The 20,619-nt window shown below is 38.1% G+C and overlaps 1 protein-coding gene across 8 annotated transcripts in view; it reads left to right on the top strand.

Annotated features, from left to right (window-relative positions):
* DMD (dystrophin) overlaps window positions 1–20,619 on the top strand; it is a 1,890,745-nt gene that overhangs the window by 413,069 nt on the left and 1,457,057 nt on the right. For 6 of the 8 annotated variants that reach the window (XM_066356826.1, XM_066356825.1, XM_066356822.1 and 3 more), the window contains one exon: window positions 10,497–10,658. In XM_066356826.1, the coding sequence (XP_066212923.1) occupies window positions 10,497–10,658 (162 nt within the window). Of the gene's footprint in view, window positions 1–10,208; window positions 10,396–10,496; window positions 10,659–20,619 lie in introns of those variants that run through there. The other 2 variants (XM_066356828.1, XM_066356827.1) reach the window with 1 other exon arrangement.

Below are 20,619 nucleotides of genomic sequence, written 5' to 3'. Positions count from 1 at the left end.
CTGGTGGATCCCATTTGGAGCACATGCGGGAATCTGTCTCTCTATCTCCCTTCTTCTCACTTAGAACAAAACACAACAAAAAACCCCACTTTATCTTATTCTGCAAGCAGTTTCCCTGCTTAACAGGTCAAACATTGCTGCCTTCTTCAGTATCTATCTGACCTATGGAAACTTTTTTGCCACACTAAACATTTGGGAAATATAGGCTGGCCCTTCTCTTCACTATACCATCATTTCCAGTTTTGTTTGTTTTTTACACCTAAGTAGGAATGGAAAGCAAATAAAGTATTCAGCTGCATAAGCAGAGTCCAAGGTGGTAATTAGATGTCATCGCCATGTGCAGTGGACTCCCAGACTCTGGGAGTGATGGCCTTGGAGTCCACCTCCAACTCTCTTGCCTCAAGCAGCAAAGTGCCACCTTTTTTTCTGTGTTTGTGACAGAGACAGAGAGAAAGAGAGAGAGACAGATAGAGACAGACAAACAGGAAGGGAGAAAGATGAGAAGCATTAACTCTTTGTTGTGGCACTTTAGTTGTTCATTGGCTGCTTTCTCATATGTACCTTGACAGGGTGGGGGGGTGGGGCTACAGCAGATCAAGTGACCCCCTTGCTCAAGCCAGTGACCTTGGGCTCAGAGCTGTGCTCAAACCAGATGAACCCATGCTCAAGCCGCAACTTTGGGGTTTCGAACCAGGGTCCTCTGTGTCCCAGTCTGATGTTCTATCCACTGTGCCACCGCCTGGTCAGGCAAAGGTTCACCTTTTATTCCTCCTTGAGCAGTAAGTGGAAGAGGCGATCGTACTATCCTCCTGGGCCATGAATTCAGCCTGACTTTTGTTTCCCAAATCTTCAGTGAGTGTTAGGATATGTGGAGTTGGTGGAGTAGTGAAGATTGAAGGGCCAGTTTGCCACCGCGTTTGTAATCCCTATTGAGAAAAGGCTTATTGTTTCCATTTCTTAGAATGAGAGGAACTTAGTATTCACTGTTTCCAGTTGAAGACTATAGCCAAAATTCTAAGATAATAAATTCCAGTATATTCATGACCATAATGATAGGAGCTTCAGAATAGCTAAGTTAAAAAAAATAATTAGGGCCTGACCTGTGGTCGCACAGTTGATAAAGTGTCAACCTGAAATGCTGAGGTCGCCGGTTCGAATCTCTGCACTTGCCTGGTCAAGGCGCATATGACAGTTGATGCTTCCTGCTCCTTCCCCCCCCCCCCCTCTCTCTCTCACTCACTCTCACCTCTAAAAAGATGAATATATAAAAAATAATTAAAAATAATAATAATTAGGATAGGAGAAAACAGGTAATCACAAATGTTCTCAAATAAACCAACATAATTCGGTCAAATTGAATATTCTTACTGTTAACTGAACAAACTGTAGTAGATTTCAAAGGAAAACTAAAAAGAGGTAGTTGCATCCGTTGCCCAGCAACTGACTTGAGACTCTGAACAAATTGCTCCTTGGTCGGGACAGTCTGTGACTGACATGTAATACAGATTAGCGTCTTCTCACGGCTCTCCATGTGAGTTTCTGAAGGCCAACAGCAGTAAGGTTTGGGTTGGGCATATTTCATACAGCACTCCCACACCTGGCCACTGTTTATAAGAAAAATGCTCCTTACTGCTCTACCTGGTGCAAAGTAGTGGCAGTCGAAGAAAGTTTGGCCAATCGGTGTTCCTCCAAGCAGAAATATTAAGAATTCGTAGATGCTTTCTTTTATTTGAATCAGAATTGGGGAAATGGTTTTCTTCAGCTCATCCACTAAAATAACTAAAAGAAATGAAGCTTCATTTTAACTTTGGCTAAAATGAAACATTTTGGAAACATTTTTTGGGACAAGGAAGCAGTGCTGGGAATCCAAACATTGGGCCCGCACAATACTCGCTCACAGTACTTAGAAACAAACAAAAATATGCAAATAAATAAGTGCAGTTACTACAAGGTGAACATGGAAACTGTTCTGTTTTTTTTTTAATCAACCCTCGACATTTATTTTTCTTTTCTTATTTTCTAGAAATATTAATGAATATATTTAAAGCACATGTAGATAATTTGTCTGCACAAAGAGCTGAAAGTTTTTTTTTATTGAATTGAAGCAAAATAGTCAAGAATCTTCCATTCTTAAGAAAATCCATCGTCTGGACTTCTGAGAAGCCAGATATCTTGAAAATTCCAGCTCAATAAAAAGAATTTTCTTTTTTCTTTTCTTTTCCTTTCCTGTCCTTTCTTTCCCTTTCCCTTTCCCTTTCCCTTTCCCTTTCCCTTTCCCTTTCCTTTCTTTTCCTTTCCCCTCCCCTCCCCTCCCCCCCCTCCCCTCCCCTCCCCTCCCCTCCCCTCTCCCCTCTCTTCCTTTGCTTTCCTCTCCTTTTTTTTTAAATTTAGGACCAGAGGAAGGAGAAATTCTGCAATGCTAAAAACCTGGATCTATTGAGTAATTTTAAAAGAAAAACTGAAGGGCCCTGATGCCCAGTTCATAGTAGTAGGAAACCAAGGAATAGTTCTTACATAATTGTATAAAGACAAAGGTTTGTGAACGAGGCTGAGAAGTCAAAGTGCCTCTTTGTACACTTCTGTGTCCCATTCCATTAGATCTCTATCACCCCGGCCCCCTCCACAAGGGGGCCCCAGCAAAGAGACCCCTGGTGCGGACCTCTTTCCAACATTTACACCCCGTTGGTCCTTCACGATCGTATCTCAGGCATCAAAACTCTCTTTTCTTCCCTCTTCACCCCCTAAAGCAAATAAAGTAAAACAAGAACACTTGTTAAAGAAGAATCCAACAAAAGGACAAAATTTCTCCCATTCCTACTTCTGGGTTCCACAGCTATTGGAAGAAAGTTATTTTTTATGATCTTAAACTAACTTTCTATATTGTGACTTAACTTTCTGAGGACTATTTTATTATTTTAGTAAACTTTTTGTAACCTGTAAATACATATCTTTAATTTGTGGAGTGTGTGACTAAGGGGAATGGCAGTCAGGGTAGGATGAGGAATTTGGGATAGAAGCACTTTTCGGGCATTGTTTTTATTTTTAATTTTTAATTTATTGTGTTGACATGGTTTCAATTGTCCCACCCAATGTAACACCCTCTAACCCCCCCCCACATCATGCCACCCATGCACCATGCAAAGTCTCTTTCCATCTCTATTTCTTTTTTTTTTGTATTTTTCTGAAGTTGGAAACGGGGAGGCAGTCAGACAGATTCCCGCATGTGCCCGACCGGGATCCACCCGGCACGCCCACCAGGGGGCGATGCTCTGCCCATCTGGGGTGTTGCTCTGTTGCGACCAGAGCCATTCTAGCGCCTGAGGCAGAGGCCACAGAGCCATCCTCAGCGCCCGGGCCAACTTTGCTACAGTGGAGCCTTGGCTGCGGGAGGAGAAGAGAGAGACAGAGAGGAAGGAGAGGGGCAGGGGTGGAGAAGCAGATGGGCGCTTCTCCTGTGTGCCCTGGCTGGGAATTGAACCCGGGACTCCCGTACGCCAGGCCGATGCTATACCACTGAGCCAACCGGCCAGGGCTCCATCTCTATTTCACCCCTTTTTCCCTCAATCCCCCCTTTCCCTCTGGGAATTGCTACCCTGTCATCTGTATCCGTGTGTTTAACTTACACATGTAGATTGTTTTCTTCTTTCTTTTGTTGGATGAAAACTGTGTACTCTACTAGATTTTTTTCTTGTTTTGTGGCAGTCTTTCTGTAGTGATAGAGTATGTTTAACATTTAATTCTTCAAAATATGATATGCTTAAATAAGTAAGTGCTGCTGGCTAGAAAGCTTAACTGTAAGGAGCATACATCTTTATAATAATTATCTCAGAAAGTCCTATTTTAATAGTGAAAAAAACTGCATTCCTAATGAGCTTAAGTGTAACCTCTTCAATGAAAAAAGTATTATTAATAACATTTATAAGTATGGCAACTATGTGTATCTCTGTTAATAAATGATGATTTATACAAAGTTATTGGCATAATTTGTCTAGTTTTTTTTCTATTTATAAGCTAGTATTTTTAAATATTTATTTTGGTTCAAATTTTAAGTTTTTATTTCACATAGAAAATCTATTGACCCAGAAAAACAAGAAAAAAATATTCTTCCACAGTTTCTCAGACATGTTGCACTCTGACTTACGTGTTTGTAATATTGAGATACATGGGTTAATAATTTATTTAAAATATAGGAATGTAAGGAACAATCAATGCACTTTGAAGACAACTTTCCTTTGCCAACAAAAATAATTAAACTTTTAATTTTATATTGCAGAACACTTTGAGCGAAAAATAATAATAAATGTAGTTTCATATATGTTGATTTTTTTCCTTAGTTTTCTTTCGATTTTTCTCTGAAAACCAAATTTGAAATTTTCTTTCATTATGTGTTTTCCTGATAACTATGACTAGCATTCAGTTGTTTACATTGATATTTTGTTACTGGTTTTCAGTTTTTTAACGTCTTTCTAATCTCATCAGATGTGCTGTTTCCGTCTAGCTACATGATTCCTCACATTGCCGAGCGGATTAGCTCAAGACTTGGAACAACATTTTAAAGCAAGAGTTGAGCAGTACTCGGGGACAGTGACAAAATTTCAATTACGGTTCAGGATTTTGAACTAACTTCATTCAATGAGAGCATAGGTCAAGTGGGCAGAGAGTTCTAGAAAATTCATGGGCCTAGAATCCCATCAGGGTCTGTGTAATGCGCTGTTTAGAAATAGAGGGCAGCTTATGCCATGACTAATTTAAAGGATTCTACAAGGTTGGATTGACATCAAGTCTTTTCACTCCCTGAGATAATCAAAGAATTTGTGTAAATCAGTCTCCTATTGACTACGAGGCCAGGTGAAGAACCAACCCACCTAAGATCAATTCTGCCATTAACTCAGGCATTTCATTCTTTACAACCCATAGAATCTCAGGAATAGAAAAGTTAGGTTTCGAAAACTAATTTCAAGGCTAGGTAAGTAGTTTAACATTATGCTATACTGTATCCTATTCAAGTGTATTAAAATTCTACAGGTGGTGCACAAAAGGAGAGACTGTTTTTGCCTTTAGCCAGATAAAGGACCAAATTTAAACAGCACCCAGGTAGCCAATTTCTACATTCTGCGATTAAATGTTTTCTCTGACCACCTGTCACAATGGTGACATTTTATCATTAAAGATCCATTTGTCTGGAGAAACTCTGGGTAGGCTATAGACATTTTATTCTATGATACAGAGAGCTCTGATTATTGCCATGAGCAGTGTCATCTGAATTAATATGTGATGGAACTTCTGGTTGAAGTTTTGACAAAGAATAGGAAACTATATTTGATTTAGAGTACAGGGCAATGCCTTGTTCACCGATTTGGGTAGAATATTTTAATAGAAATAAAGTTTGCTCCAAATAATGTTCCATTCTATTCTGAGACTTCTAATACTTAAATAATAACCAACCAAACAAACAAAAAACCAAAAACCCCCAGGAAGGTCTGTTCTCCAATGGATCTATCTTTAAGTAGTGGTGATCTTTATTTTTTTCTTCCCAATTTCTTGCAAATTTATTTTTCTATTTTTGACTACTTCAACTCTTCTTTGTTTTCCTCATTTAAAATCATCATTACTTTATTCATCTAGTTATAAAAGTATTGGCCTTTATACCAGGAACTGGTATTGGGCTATGAAGAAGACAGCCATAATCTCTATCCTCATTAGAGCTTTTACACTAAAATAGAGACAGATATTCAATAATTAATGGAAAATGACAATATGGTGTGATATATGGCAAGGCAGAAATACAAGGTCCAAGAAAGAACATCGGGTGTCATGGACAGCCCCCTAGAAAAGGAGGTAGCCACGTTTCTAGTGTAAGCCTCAAAGAATAAATGGAAATTAGCCAATAGAAGGAAGTTGGGGGTGAGATTGTTCTAGGAAAAGGGGCCAGCGTATTTAAGGGCACGTATCTAGAGTGTCATACTATATATACTGGGAAATGGAAAATAAAATTCCTCTACAGCTGGAGCAAGGAGGAGAAGATGCCGGCAGAGGCTAAAAAGGGACTTTAAAACAATATTAAGGGTATGACTTTTATCATAAAGAAAAGAAAGTCACTAGAAGACTTTAAGCGGGCAGCTGTAACTTCATTTTGAAAGAACACACTGTAGCTGCTTTGCAGATGGGTAGTGAGTGGTAGCGTGGGATGCCACCGAAGAGGCTAGGACCATATTTGAGACAAGAGACGGTAATGACCTCACAATGCAGTAAAGACAGTGGGAAGAGGGAGAAAGGAGGGAAGCAAGAAATACTAGGAGGTAGAAGGAAGAATTGGTGATTTATTGACTGATTAAATGAAAAATGATGAAGAATATGATAGAGGGAGAAAAATATCTAGAATTATGCCTAATAAAGGCAATGATTAATGGGAAATCCCTGAAATAGGGGGAAATGCGGAGAAGGAGGAAAATCAAGTTGGGGAGGTGGAAAATAAATCATTAGGGGACACAGTAGCACCAGATTTGGTAAAGTTGCTAAGTTTTGGTAGCTGTGGGACATCCAATTGGAAATAACAAGTAAAGCTATATATATAATATTATATATATATGGTCTACCGGAAAGTTCTGTCTGTTTTTGGAATAAAACAAAATACAAATTTTTCTTACTGTCAATAAACTTTATTAAATAATATAATTGCCATTATTATTAATGATTTCTTGCCAGCGTGAGGGCAATTTGTAGATCCCATTTTTGAAAAATGTTTTATCTTTTGATGTGAAAAATTGAACCAGTGCTTGTTTGATATCTTCTTCATTTATGAATTTTTTGCCCTTCAAAAAATTTTGTAAGGACAAAAACAAGTGATAGTCGGAGGGTGCTAAGTCCGCGGAATATGGTGGATGCAACAGACATGCTTCTGTAGCATTTCTTATTGAAATTCGTAAAAATTACAGTGGCGCAAATGAACTTGATCAGTAGCCATGGGTACACTATGGCGTCACACATAAGACTAACGTGAATCAACTTTGTTTTAGTTAATTTGCTACGTCAGTATGTATACATTAAGTGATAAAAATAGGCACACACAGCCCTGGCCGGTTGGCTCAGCGGTAGAGCGTCGGCCTAGCGTGCGGAGGACCCGGGTTCGATTCCCGGCCAGGGCACACAGGAGAAGCACCCATTTGCTTCTCCACCCTTCCGCCGCGCTTTCCTCTCTGTCTCTCTCTTCCCCTCCCGCAGCCAAGGCTCCATTGGAGCAAAGATGGCCCGGGCGCTGGGGATGGCTCTGTGGCCTCTGCCTCAGGTGCTAGAGTGGCTCTGGTCACAACATGGCGATACCCAGGATGGGCAGAGCATCGCCCCCTGGTGGGCAGAGCGTCGCCCCTGGTGGGCGTGCCGGGTGGATCCCGGTCGGGCGCATGCGGGAGTCTGTCTGACTGTCTTTCCCTGTTTCCAGCTTCAGAAAAATGAGAAAAAAAAAAGAAAAAAAAATAGGCACACATGCGCCAAATAAACATGTGCTTACGTGTCGAAACTTGTTGTGATAGAAACGGACAGAACTTTCCAGTAGACCTTATATATATCTATATATCTATAGATATATGTAATATCTATAGATATATAGATATGCCAGCTTATATATCAAGGGGAAAATCAGTAGTGGAAATGTAAAGTTGAGTGTTTTCAGCATATGAAGTTTCACTGAAACTAGTAGGATGTGTGGAAGACAATGCAAGGAAAGCGTAGGACAAAATCCTGGAGATGATTTATTTATTTATTATTATTTTAAGTGAGAGGATGGGAGACAGAGAAGCATACTCCTGCATGTGCCCCAATCAGCATCCACCTGGGAAGCCTCTTACTGGGGGATGCTCTGCCCATTTGGGGATGTTGCTTGGCAACCAAGCTATTTTTAGCTCCTGGGGTGGGGGCTCCACAGAACCATTCTTAGTGCTTGGGGCCAACTCGCTTGAACCAATCGAGCCATGGTTTTGGGAGGAGAAGAGAAAGAGAGAGAAAGGGGAGGAAGCACATGGTCACTTCTCCTGTGTGCCCTGAGCAGGAATCAATCTCAGGATTTCCACATGCCAGGCTGATGCTCTACTACTGAGCCAACTGGCCAGGGCCCAAAATCTTGGAGATTTATAACATAGGTATAAAGACTGGGAATGCACTCCCTACTCTGGAAGCATCACAGGAGTTTTGCTCCTTTGGCCCTTAGTCCAGATGCCTTTAACCTTATTCTTATTTCACTAATACCGTGTTCCCTAGTTGACTTTATTGAACTATAATGGCATCTCAACTACCTTTTAAGAGCCAACATTTATATTCTTTATTCAATATATAATATCTTTTATTGAGGTAACATTGGTTTATGGCAATATGTAAGTTTCAGGTCTGCAACAAATTTGACATCTGTATATATTACACTTTGCTCTCCAGCAAGTGTTCAGTTTCCAACTGTCACCATATGATTAAATGCCTTTATGCATTTCACCCATCCTCCACCCCACTTCCCCTCTGGTAACCACTAATCTGCAGTGTGCCTGTATGAGCTTTCTGTTGTGGTTGTGATTGTTTCTTCATTTGTCTGTTTCTATTTTTTTTTTATATTCCACATATGAGTGAAATCATGGTATTTGTCATTTACCACCTGACTTCTTTTACTTGACCTAATACCCTTAAGACCAATCCATGTTGTTGCAAACGGCAGGATTGTTCTATGTATATTACATGTGTGTGTGTATACACATACATACATATAGCACTTCCTTTTGCTTTCATTCATTAATAGACACTTAGGTTGTTTCCATTATTGCATATATTGGCTATTGTTAATGCTGCAGTAAACATAAGTGTACACATATCTTTTTTAGTTAGTGTTTCTGTATTCTTCAGATAAAACCCAGTAATAGAATTTCTGGATCATATGGTACTTCTATATTTTAATAGAGGGGTCTCCATACTAATTTTCACAGTGGCTATATAGTGCACATTCACACCAACAGTGCACGGGGACTCCCCTTCTTCCATGTCCTCATCAACACTTGTTTCTTGTCTTTTGGACGATTGCCGTTCTAACAGATGTGAACTGATGTTTCATTGTGGTTTTGAGCCACATTTCCTTCATAATTAGTGATATTGAATGTGCCTGATGCTTATCTGTATGTCTTCTTTGCAAAAATATTTATTTAGATTCTCTATTTTTAAATCAAGTTATTTGTTTTTGTTGTTGAGGTGTATGAATTCTTTATATAATTTTGGATATTAACTTCTTAATGGATGTGTGATTTGCAAATATCTTTTCCCATTTCATAGGTGTATTTTCCACTCTGTTGCCAGCTTTCTTTACTGTGCAGAAGGTTTTCAGTTTGTTATAGCCACACTTCTCTATTCTTCTTTTGTTTTCCTTGCTGTTGGAGTTGAATCCACAAAAACATCACAAAGATTGATGTCAAGGGGCTTATTACTTGCTCTGTCTTCTTCTAAGTATCTTATAATTTCAGGTTTTTATGTTCAAATTTTTAATCCTTTTTGAGTTAATGTTTGTGTAAGGTCTAATAGTGTTTATAGAATATAAAAATCAGGATCATTTTTTAAACCACACTTCTAGTCTATGAGGAAGATAGTTTCATTGTATCACATAATCATGCCGATATATTATATAATAAGAGAAAATACTTGATATGATGAATAATAACCTAAAGAATTCTCGAAAAGTTGCCTGTCTCATTCCTTAGTCTCATGACTACTCTTTTAAAGGTGAACAGATCTTAAAGAGACTCTGTGATCGGTTCGGCATGCTATTTATAATTGAAAAGTGTTAAATTATTCTAATCATACTTATAGGAACAATCAAGATTAATTGCAGCTATATTAGGATTACTTGTTATTTGTTCTGCTTCAGCAGCAACACAAATCCAATTGTACCAGCAATTTCCATAATCCAAATTGTGGGAAGAAAATGTAAGAGGGGGAAAAAGACCATGCAAAACCAGTTGAAGGAGTATTCAAAATAATTCCTAAACCTGATGCTTATTGAAAATTCCCTTTTGGCAAAGGAGCTGGTTCTGAACAGATTGTCTATGTGTCTCACTGGCGGAAGTGGATTATCTCTCTTGAATTGGATTGTGATGACGATGACCCTATTCTAAGTAAACCAAATCTCTTGAACTATATAATGAGATCAGGAAGAACATTCGGCCCGAGAACGACAGATTGCAGCAGCTAAGATGATTTCACTAGTGTTTTCTCCTACCTCTTTCCTCGATGTACAATCTATTGTACTTTTGTCCTACACAGGTTCTTGGTCCTAGAATTCCGTGTGCTGTCCCTTTTTCTTTTCTTTATTTGTATTTGCGTAAGTAGAGCTGAATGAGTGGCAGGAAGCTGCGAAATCTGTCTTACAAAAAGGTGATGGTGGAAGAATCTAGAATCTTTCCTTACTCTGCAGCAGGACTGCAGAGAAATGATGAGGAAACACTGAACTGATTTCATTCTGATTTTTTCTTTAGGCTGTGAGGAGGCAAAAGTTGCTTGAACAGAGTATCCAGTCTGCCCAGGAGATCGAAAAATCCTTACACTTAATTCAGGAATCCCTCTCGTCCATTGACAAGCAGCTGGCAGCTTATATTGCCGACAAAGTGGACGCAGCTCAGATGCCTCAGGAAGCCCAGGCAAGTAGACTGCGAATGAGCTTCTGTTCTTTGGCTGTTTGTTATTTGAACAAGATACTGCCCGGTTTCTAACTTGGATTGTATTCAATTAGCTGTGCAGAGGGCGATTGGATTGAGTGCTTTGAATATGCAGAGGTAAGGGGAGAGAAGAAGCTCTAGATTAGAACTCTATGATGTATTTTTGAAAGGATGTAATAAAGGAATTTCAAATGGAGACGCCTAAAAGTCAGGAGGCACTGTCACACTGAAGCCTGCTGTTTATCAATATTTTCCAACTACTATCCTTAAGCCATGGAAAAACCATAAGAATTTAAATGGTAAAGAAAATATTTTTAATGGTACTACTAAAAATGCAGCATCAAACAATTTATTATCAACTCATCTTTTGTTATCTTGGAATCACAAGTCATATGATCTCTATATTGTTCTATATTTAATGGGTTGCAAGCTGTTAACAAGAAGAACTTAGAGATACAAATATTATCCTATTACTAATAGTATTATATTTACTTGCATGCACACACATTCAACTGTACTCTATCGAATTATAAAATGTGTTAAAGCAGTTTTTCTAGAATGAGTTAAAATAGTAATGAAAGTCAAATATATACTGAGTAAAATTAGGCTCTATCTAAATTATCTTGCACTTTGGCAGATATTTTTAAAATTCTGGCATTTTATTTTAGCTAATATTTAAGTGTACGTAGAGTATTATAGGTATTATTTATTTAAATATCTTCAGCTCTTTCTGATATGAAGGTACTCTAGCTACTTTTCAAATCGTAAGTGCACATGATGAACTCTGTACCCAAGGATAACTCAGACCAATATGCTGTGATGTGAGGGGCATTCGAGAGTTCTTTCCCCGCCCCAAAGTCCCTCTTCCCATTAATTGGGTAAAATGTTGGATTTATAGGCAATGTTTACGATGCAATTGCAGTGTAGTGAATCTTAGTTACCTTAGTACCCAGAGCATTTTATACACAAGAGCATGGGTTAGTTCAGGGGTCCCCAAACTACGGCCCGCGGGCCACATGCGGCCCCCTGAGGCCATTTATCCGGACCCCGCCGCACTTCCGGAAGGGGTACCTCTTTCATTGTTGGTCAGTGAGAGACGCAAAGCATGGCATCGCTCACATACCGTACTACTTCCAGTGACGTGGGATGCACGCCTCATGGCTCCGGAAGCACGTCACGTCACTTGTTACATCTGGCAGTGACAAATATGGAACCAGACATTGACCATCTCATTAGCCAAAAGCAGGCCCGTAGTTCCCATTGAAATACTGGTCAGTTTATTGATTTAAATTTACTTGTTCTTTACTTTAAATATTGTATTTGTTCCTGTTTTGTTTTTTTACTTTAAGATATGTGCAGTGTGCATAGGGATTTGTTCATAGTTTTTTTTATAGTCTGGCCCTCAAATGGTCTGAGGGACAGTGAACTGGCCCCCTGTGTAAAAAGTTTGGGGACCCCTGGGTTAGTTTACCCATACTGAGTTTGACCAAGAAAGTCCCTGAGATTGTAGAGCAGAGTACAGAAAGTTTTGATAGACTTAACAATCCTAGAGCAGAGGGCTTCTTCATTGACCATCGCAATTAGAGACGAAGGAAGTGAAGTGTAGAGTGAACCCTAATGATAAAATCCTCATGATATTTTTTCATGTGAACAACTGTAAATGCTCTAATAAATAGGTGATAACAGCAAATGCACTTGAGAATTTAAAGCTACCCAGTATATGCATTTCTTCACATTTAGAAAAAAATCCAGTCAAGTTACCTAGCTTCGACTATTCCTAAGACTTTCCTAACTTGAAGCACATAAACAATTTTATAGGCAGGCTTTACAAAGAGACATGATAGGAACGCAAAATTGTTACTGAACTAAAACTACATGATTATACAGTAAAGGCAGGATAGAACTGCTTGTGTTTAAAACTCTAGTGTCAAGAATTTGGAGGAATGTTTGATTAAAGACAACTCAACTTTCCAAATGGAATTAAGGAAAATCCTGTGCAGTCTCAATAATAAATATTAACATTAGAAATGTGTACTCTAAAATATATAAAGAGCTGCTTTTTAAGCCTTGTAGAATAAAACTATGAGTAGCAAATTTGAGATAGGCATAAGTTATTACTGGCTCAGGAAGAAAAATGGGAGCTTTTCGGGAAAAAAAAAATCCTGTTGAGTTGAAAAGCTCATGTTAGGGGACCCTGAGTATTTTTTTTCATTTAGATATGAATGCAGAATTCTATAAACATGAATATAACGTACTAGTTTATAATTATATGAAGTACGTTATTTGTTTTTTAAGTATAAGAAAGCAATAGTAAAACTATTAACTAGAAATTCAAAATAGTTTAAATGAAAGCATGCAGCTAAATTAAGAAATCCCAAGCCTACTTGGAAAAAGAGATTTTTGAGTACTAACAAGCTCAAATACATTTTTCATGCATTTCTGGCTACACCTGCAATTTCAAGATACTTCTTGACTTAGAATTCCTGAAGTGGTAATATATAATACAGTCATCCTTCACCATATCACAGTTCACTTTTCGCAGTCTCACTGTACAGTGGATTTTTAAATTGTATATATCTAATTTTATATCGCGAATTTTTCACTATATCACAGGATTTTGCGGTACAGAGGTATTTTATATATTTATTATTGTAATTATTTTTGCAGTAAAATAAGAAGAACAAGTATGGGCAAGGTTAATAACAGTATGGGAAAGGTTTATTAGAGTGTGGGGAGGGTTTATAAAGCCTTAATATATATATATAAAGAATAAAATAAATATAAGGTCACTACTTCGTGAATTTTTGCCTATTGTGGGGGTTCTTGAACCTAAGCCCCTCAATAGATGAGGGACCACTGTACTGATAAATACCACCCCGTCCTGGAAACTATTGAAACATTTTTCTCCTTGATTTTGTTTTAAGATGATGCTAAATGAATTGTTTTCTGGAATAGAGTTATCTAGTATGTACTTAGATTTACTTCAAGCATTATGTTTGTGGAAACTCGGTTTGAAACTCCCTTGAAGGAAACACGTAGAGAGTAGAGTTTGTCTGTGAAATAGGAATGTAAGCACAGTGTGTCAGACAAAGAACTGACAAAGAATTCCACCAAACTGACCTTTTTTAAAGTATAAACAATAGAGGCTATTTGTGATGCTCTGTATGAAAAAAATGTGTTTCTTTAAATTTTCATAAAATCTCAATATTAATGAAAAGATTAGAGGACTTATCTTTCCCTTTTAGGAAATGTAGTACTTGTTTTAATACATCGCTGAGAAGCAGGACAAAATGAATGACATTACAGTATTCGGTCATCTTATATTTGTGCTCAGATTTCCTGACACAAACTGGCCACATGGATTTGTGGGTATCTGACTCCACCGTGTGGTACGCTGGCAGTTTTGCTACTAAATTTATATTTGTTAATAGAGCCTTCTTTTCTGCCTTTTAAGATTGTTGGAGCTTCTCAAGTGTAAAAACATGTTTCAATATTAAGGAAATGTATGCGATATATGTAACTTTCTGACAGGTATACTCTTATTACATATAAAAGTAGTTGTCAATCAAGTTACTTCCCTGTGTTCCATTTGCATTTCTAACTCGAGAGCAGGAATGAGCTGCCCACTGCCTCAGTGTGTTAATCAATCAGTTATCTGTCATGATTAGAAGACTGGGTCTTTTGATTCTAAATTGGATTTAAAATATTTTACTTTTTTATTTAATGATGTGAGCTTACAGGAGTAAAGTTTAACTTTTTAGATAATAAAACTACACACTTCACAAGCATAAGAGCATGTGGTCAACTGAGTATTTTTACCTCCAAAATAACACTTAAACCAAAATCTTAGATGATATAATCACAGCATCAACTGCCCAATGCCAGTCCATTTAAAGAGAGATTTTTTTAAAGTACAAAGTTAAGATGATGTGTTATTGAGTCAAAGAGAAGAAAGCAAATGGGAAAACTCTTCTAATATAGAAATCTATCTACTAGATATAGAAATCAGGAACTTAAGAGCTATTTCAAAAAATATGATCAAAATATAAAACCTGTGAGTGTTTCTTTGAATCATTTTTACAGAATAAAATTATCAAGTACATACGTAACTGCAGAGAAACACACAGCATGAATATAGCTGTTTACTCCTTAGTTTTCCTGAAGAGCATACACAGAGATGCAGTTGCAGCATCTGTGGTCTAGAAGGAAATCTCCTGGCCCCGAGGCTGCACCCCAGGCTGATCACATCAGAATTTTTGGGTAGACTCAGTCATCAGATTTTTTGGAACCTCCCCAGTTATTCTAATATTTAGCCAAGGTCAAGAGCAACTCTGGATAGTGCATTACTGGTAATGGCTGAATTTCTCCATTACTTTTCTCATGTCAGACTTCTGACCACTCTTTGATGAAGATTCTCAACTATGGCTGTATTAAGATTTTAATGGGGGCCCTGACTGGTTTCTTCAATGGTAGACCATTGACCTGGTGTGTGGAAGTCTAGGGTTCGATTCCCAGGCAGAGCACACAGGAGAGGCAACCATCTGCTTCTCCCCCCTTCCCCTTCTCCCTTCTCTCTTTCTTTCTCTCTCTTCCCCTCCTGTCCTGCAGCCATGGCTGAACTGATTCAAGCATGTCAGCCTCGAGTGCTGAGACTCTGTGGAGCCTCCACCTCAGGCACTAAAAATAGCTTAGTTGTGAGCATGGCCCCAGATGGGCAGAGTATCAGGCCCAGATGGGAGTTGCCAGGTGGATTCTGGTTGGGAAGCATGTAGGAATCTGTCACTTTATTTCCCCTTCTCTCACTTACAAAAAAAAAAAAAAAAAAAGATTGTAATGGGAGTGATTTCAATTTGGGGTATAAATCAAACTGCTGGTGACTTTCTCGCCTATTTTTATTGACCCCTTACTCTTAAGAGAAATGGGTAAAGGTAGAAAACATAGCTGAGTACTCCTGCATGAACAAAATTATTTGGACAAATATAATTTTCAATATACCTCTTTGAGGATGAATTCAGCTTGGTTTTCTTGTTTTCTTCCTCCCCCCCCCAAAAAAAAAATCCACTTATGATCATGGGCCGGTTAGCTTGAATATACTTTGAGATTATTGTACAAGCCATCATGAGCATGTCTAGCTACTGAAATGTCTGTAATTCTTAAAATTAGGGAGATATTTTAATCTGCATTTTTTTTCTTTTTCTAGCAATTTAATATTTTGAATTTCCAATGTGTAAGAACAATCCCTGCCCTGGCTGGTTGTCTCAGTGGTAGAATGTCAGCCCAGTGTGTAGATGTCCTGATTTCTATTCCTAGTCAGGGCACACAAGAGAAGCGCCCATCTGCTTCTCCACCCCGCACCCTCTCATCTCTCTTTCTCTCTCTCTCTCTCTCTCTCTCTCTCTCACTTAGAGTGAATTGACCCCAGGTGCTGACAATGGCTCCATGGCCTTCACCTCAGGTGCTATAAAAAAAAAGGCTCCATTTGCAGCATAGCAAGGGTCCCAGATGGGCAGAGCATGGCCCTCTAGTGGGCTTGCCAGGTGTATCCTGGTCAGGGCACATGCAGGAGTCTGTCTCTGCCTCCCCACCTCTCACTGAAGAAGAAAAATAAATAAATAAAAAAGAAAAAAAAAGAACAATCCCACAGGAATACCTGTTGAAAAGTGAACTGTTATTATGTATTGATGGTGTACATCTTTTAGATGAAAACATGACCCTGTTACTTAAATAACCACAAGAAACAGTGGGGTTGCCTAGCAGTGTTTTCTTTTTTTTTTTTTTTTTTTTTTTCATTTTTCTGAAGCTGGAAACAGGGAGAGACAGTCAGACAGACTCCCACATGCGCCCAACCGGGATCCACCCGGCATGCCCACCAGGGGCGACGCTCTGCCCACCAGGGGGCCATGCTCTGCCCATCCTGGGTGTCGCCATGTTGCGACCAGAGCCACTCTAGCACCTGAGGCAGAGGCCACAGAGCCATCCCCAGTGCCCGGGCCATCTTTGCTCCAATGGAGCCTTGGCTGCGGGAGGGGAAGAGAGGGACAGAGAGGAAAGCGCGGCGGAGGGGTGGAGAAGCAAATGGGCGCTTCTCCTGTGTGCCCTGGCCGGGAATCGAACCCGGGTCCTCCGCACATTAGCAGTGTTTTCAGTTGCTAAACTATTCTTTCTCTTTTGTCTGGCAGATTCCTGATCCCATCATTTGCAACCTCATGTCCCACATAGTAGATTTATATGCATGAGTAACAGGGAAAAAATAAAGCAATTAAGGAAGCAAACAAATTATCATCAAAGGAGAGGACATCTTAATCAACATGAAAACATGCTCTTATATTTTGCTGAACAAGCTAGGACTTTGGGTATTCCAGGTCTATTACATACCAGATTTCTTCCTTGTATCATCTTTTTTTTTTTTTTTTTTTTTGGTACCATTAACAATATGGCTATAACTGAGTACCAGTAGATAGAAAAGAGGGGTCTTCTTTTGACTAAAGAAAGCTGTTAATTTACACCGATCACATTAGCTGCAAATTAAAACATTTCATAATCGAGGTCTTCCAGTGTTTGTGGAAGCTAAATTTAATAACTCACTTTAGATATATGGGCCCATGTTTAAGTGTAAGCATTCCAACCGGTCTAAATCAATGGCTTAAAAAATAAAGACATAAATGTAGTTTTTGTTCTGTCAGATTGAGTTTATGATTAATTTTGGAATCAAAAAGACTTTTGTAGTGTAAATAGGTACATTTGATTGCCAAATAACCCAGAACAGTCTAACTTTACAGGCCACCTCACTGATTTATGAATTAGACAATATAAACCCACATAGCAGCATCCGTTCAGCATTCGACAATGGAATGGTTTAAGCACAGAGGAGAATGGAGAAGTGCTCCTGAGATTGGGGTTCCAACAGTAAATCCCATGGAGCCATGGCAGAAAGATTTTCTATTACCCAGCAATGCAGCTAGGATGGTAAACAGTACATTCCATTTGAAGTCTGTTGTAGCATTGAAATGCTACCTCTGAGTGTGACTACACAGAACTGATCCCCTCCCTATTTAGAATGCCTATTATTATTATTTTAACATGTGTAACAGTGTGGGAGATAATCACAAAGAAGAGTTGCAGGAGACGCTGGCGATTATAAACACGCCACACACCATTGACTGTACATGGCAACACTGCACAGTATCATGTCCTCACAGGATGTATAATGATAACGAAATGCATGTCTTCTGTATTGTGAACTCAGACGTGCACTTAAGCCGGCCAGTAAATTATAGCATCCGGTTGTGAAAACCTCTCTACAAATTCTAAACGTAAAAGTGAAACTAGAAGCATCCTGCTGGGTCACAGCAGAGTCATGCAGGACTCTGAATATTTTAAAGCAATTTAGATTCAACCCATTTTCCTTGTTCCCTTTCCTACAAACAGATATTTGTTCCAAAAAGAACTGACAGAGGAGTCATGAGTCTGAAATGCACCTCCAGATAGCACTTGTTATAGTACACCCTGTTTTCTTTACTGTTTTGCATCTGTGACTGTCTGAAATGTTCTTACTTATTTCTTTATTATTTTTTCATTTAGATTTTCTGGGTTGTTTTCCCCTGTCAACCTGCATTACCTATGTACTCAAGGTCAGCTACGAGAGAGCAGGACTGCCTAACACGTCCTCAGTAAATATTTGGTGGATTCATTCAATTCTACAAAGATTTAGTCACTAAATAGGTGGCCGACAAATGTCCAAGGAACCGTTAGGTAAAAAGTGGACGAGCAGTGTCACCCTTCCACTCAGAGATAGCACAGAAGGAAAATGCAAGTTAAAGAGTTGCTGCCCAACCAAGTTGACCATCTATCATCAAGAACCATTCTTGTGTAATTTTTTTTAATAGAACCTAACAGTGTGATGAAAACATCTTGTCATAGTGCTTCATGACACTGTCAAGGTTTGGAACTTTGGAAACATTTTCAAAATATTTCAAGTAGTACACAATAAAAATTTTCACATGAGAAGGACTGATTAATGGAAAGTGCATATTCCAGCCTTCCTGTGGATTCTGTACTTTTCAAGGACTGTACCATGTGAATGGTAACTGTTCATTCACTAAGCATCCACACTATTTTGTTTGATCTGGACAACAATATAATGAGGTAGACAAATCAAATATTTCTGTTTAAGTATATTTGAGTAGGCCACATTAGTGATTGGGGATGGGATTGGGGAGTTACTGCAGATACCCCCATGGGATCATTTGGGGGGATAGAAATATTCTGAGAATCAAATTGTGGCTATGGTTTCACAACTCGAAATTTACTAAAATTCATTAAGTTGTACATTCATTGCATTTTGGGGTTGGTAAATTATACCACAGTAAAACTTATTTTAAAAGATACAGTTAATAGGAAATATTTCAAATAATATATTTAAAAAATAATTTCAGGTTATTATCAACTTTTTACTCCAGTGCTTTGATGAGTACTAAAGGGTGAAATGTGAGGAATTTTGTCAACCATGAATTGACTTAAATGGTGGTTATTTATCAGTGACCATAATGGTGTCCACTTTAAGAACCTATACAGTAATATCATAGTGCTTTAATTGTTTATATTCCAATTCATTTAATGGATTTCATTCCTAAACTATTTTTACTGATGCTGAGACTCAGATCTCCAAATTAGAGAGCTGATTTGATAATGAGCTCTCTATCAAGTGTATGTATGTCATGACAGTGAGTACATATATTTATTATTATGGGCTCTTGTGAAGTTCAAAGACAGAGCCTATTAAAGTAACCATAATTGCCTGAGAATGCATATGTATAATGGGCTAGTCTGTTATCATCACTATTACTTTCATTATTATAACTAAGAATAACATAATTTCTGAAGTGTATTACAATGAATAATAATTCTGCACAATGCTTACTTTTTTATTTTAAAAGTTTCTGTCAAGTTTACTTCCCAAACTTTATATGTTGCGTTAACATTCTGGAGATTTAAGATCAAACTTTTATATTATCCAAGCTTAGAAATATTTAATAGTATTATTAAATGCACAAGGGAAATGTGTTTCCAGAAATCTATTCATACACCACAGAACTCGTATGTCAATGAGCAATGCTTGGGAAACCTAGAATATTTCCTTCATATCACTAATCCCCCAGATGGAAGAAGACAGCCGTCAGATAATTTCTTAAAGTTCCAGAGATAATGCTCCACCAACGTACTTATACCTGAAATAAGTCAATAGGTAAATTTCTTTTGTTGATATGAAAATGTTTGTCATTGCATAAATTTACACGCACACACACACATAACTTCATAGGTATGTAGTGGGGGTTCCAATATATATACCTACAAACCCGAAATAGCGTGTGGTCAAGTTGTTAAACTAGAACAAGCCCTTTGGACTAATAAATATTTCTGATAAAAGTAAAAACTGCTCTGTGGGGAAAAGCTTAATTTTTAGGTAATATGCTTTCAAACTCATCTAATCAATTTATAAGACTTTTGTACAAACAGTAATAAAAAGCTGCATGGATTTTTCTTCCTCTTTAACTTACTGAACTCTTACAGTGTATAATCTCAAACGGTTCCAAATTATCTCCCCATTGAGCAAAATTACATTTTTTTCATGTTCTCCATATTTTAAAAGTATGAATTATCCAACACCCTTTAATACATTTTCTTCCTCTAATTTTATGAGTATGCGTTATATATGGACATTTCCCCTTCTCAAGGATGCAGTTTCAAAATTGCAAGTGTTTAAAAATGACTAAAAATTAACAGTGTTACATTTCTCTATTAATAGTTTCAGTATGACATCTAATATTTTTCTTTTAGAAACACTTTAGTTATTTTCTCAGGAGTCACTGTATTTGACATCACAAAAGCTCCAATAATTATTTTATATAAGTTTCCTTTATTCCATTAAATGCTTTAGATAGCT

Source organism: Saccopteryx leptura, chromosome X (assembly GCF_036850995.1).
Source record: "Saccopteryx leptura isolate mSacLep1 chromosome X, mSacLep1_pri_phased_curated, whole genome shotgun sequence".
In the NCBI taxonomy this organism is placed as follows: Eukaryota; Metazoa; Chordata; class Mammalia; order Chiroptera; family Emballonuridae; genus Saccopteryx; species Saccopteryx leptura.
This window is presented reverse-complemented; position numbering and strand designations above follow the sequence as displayed.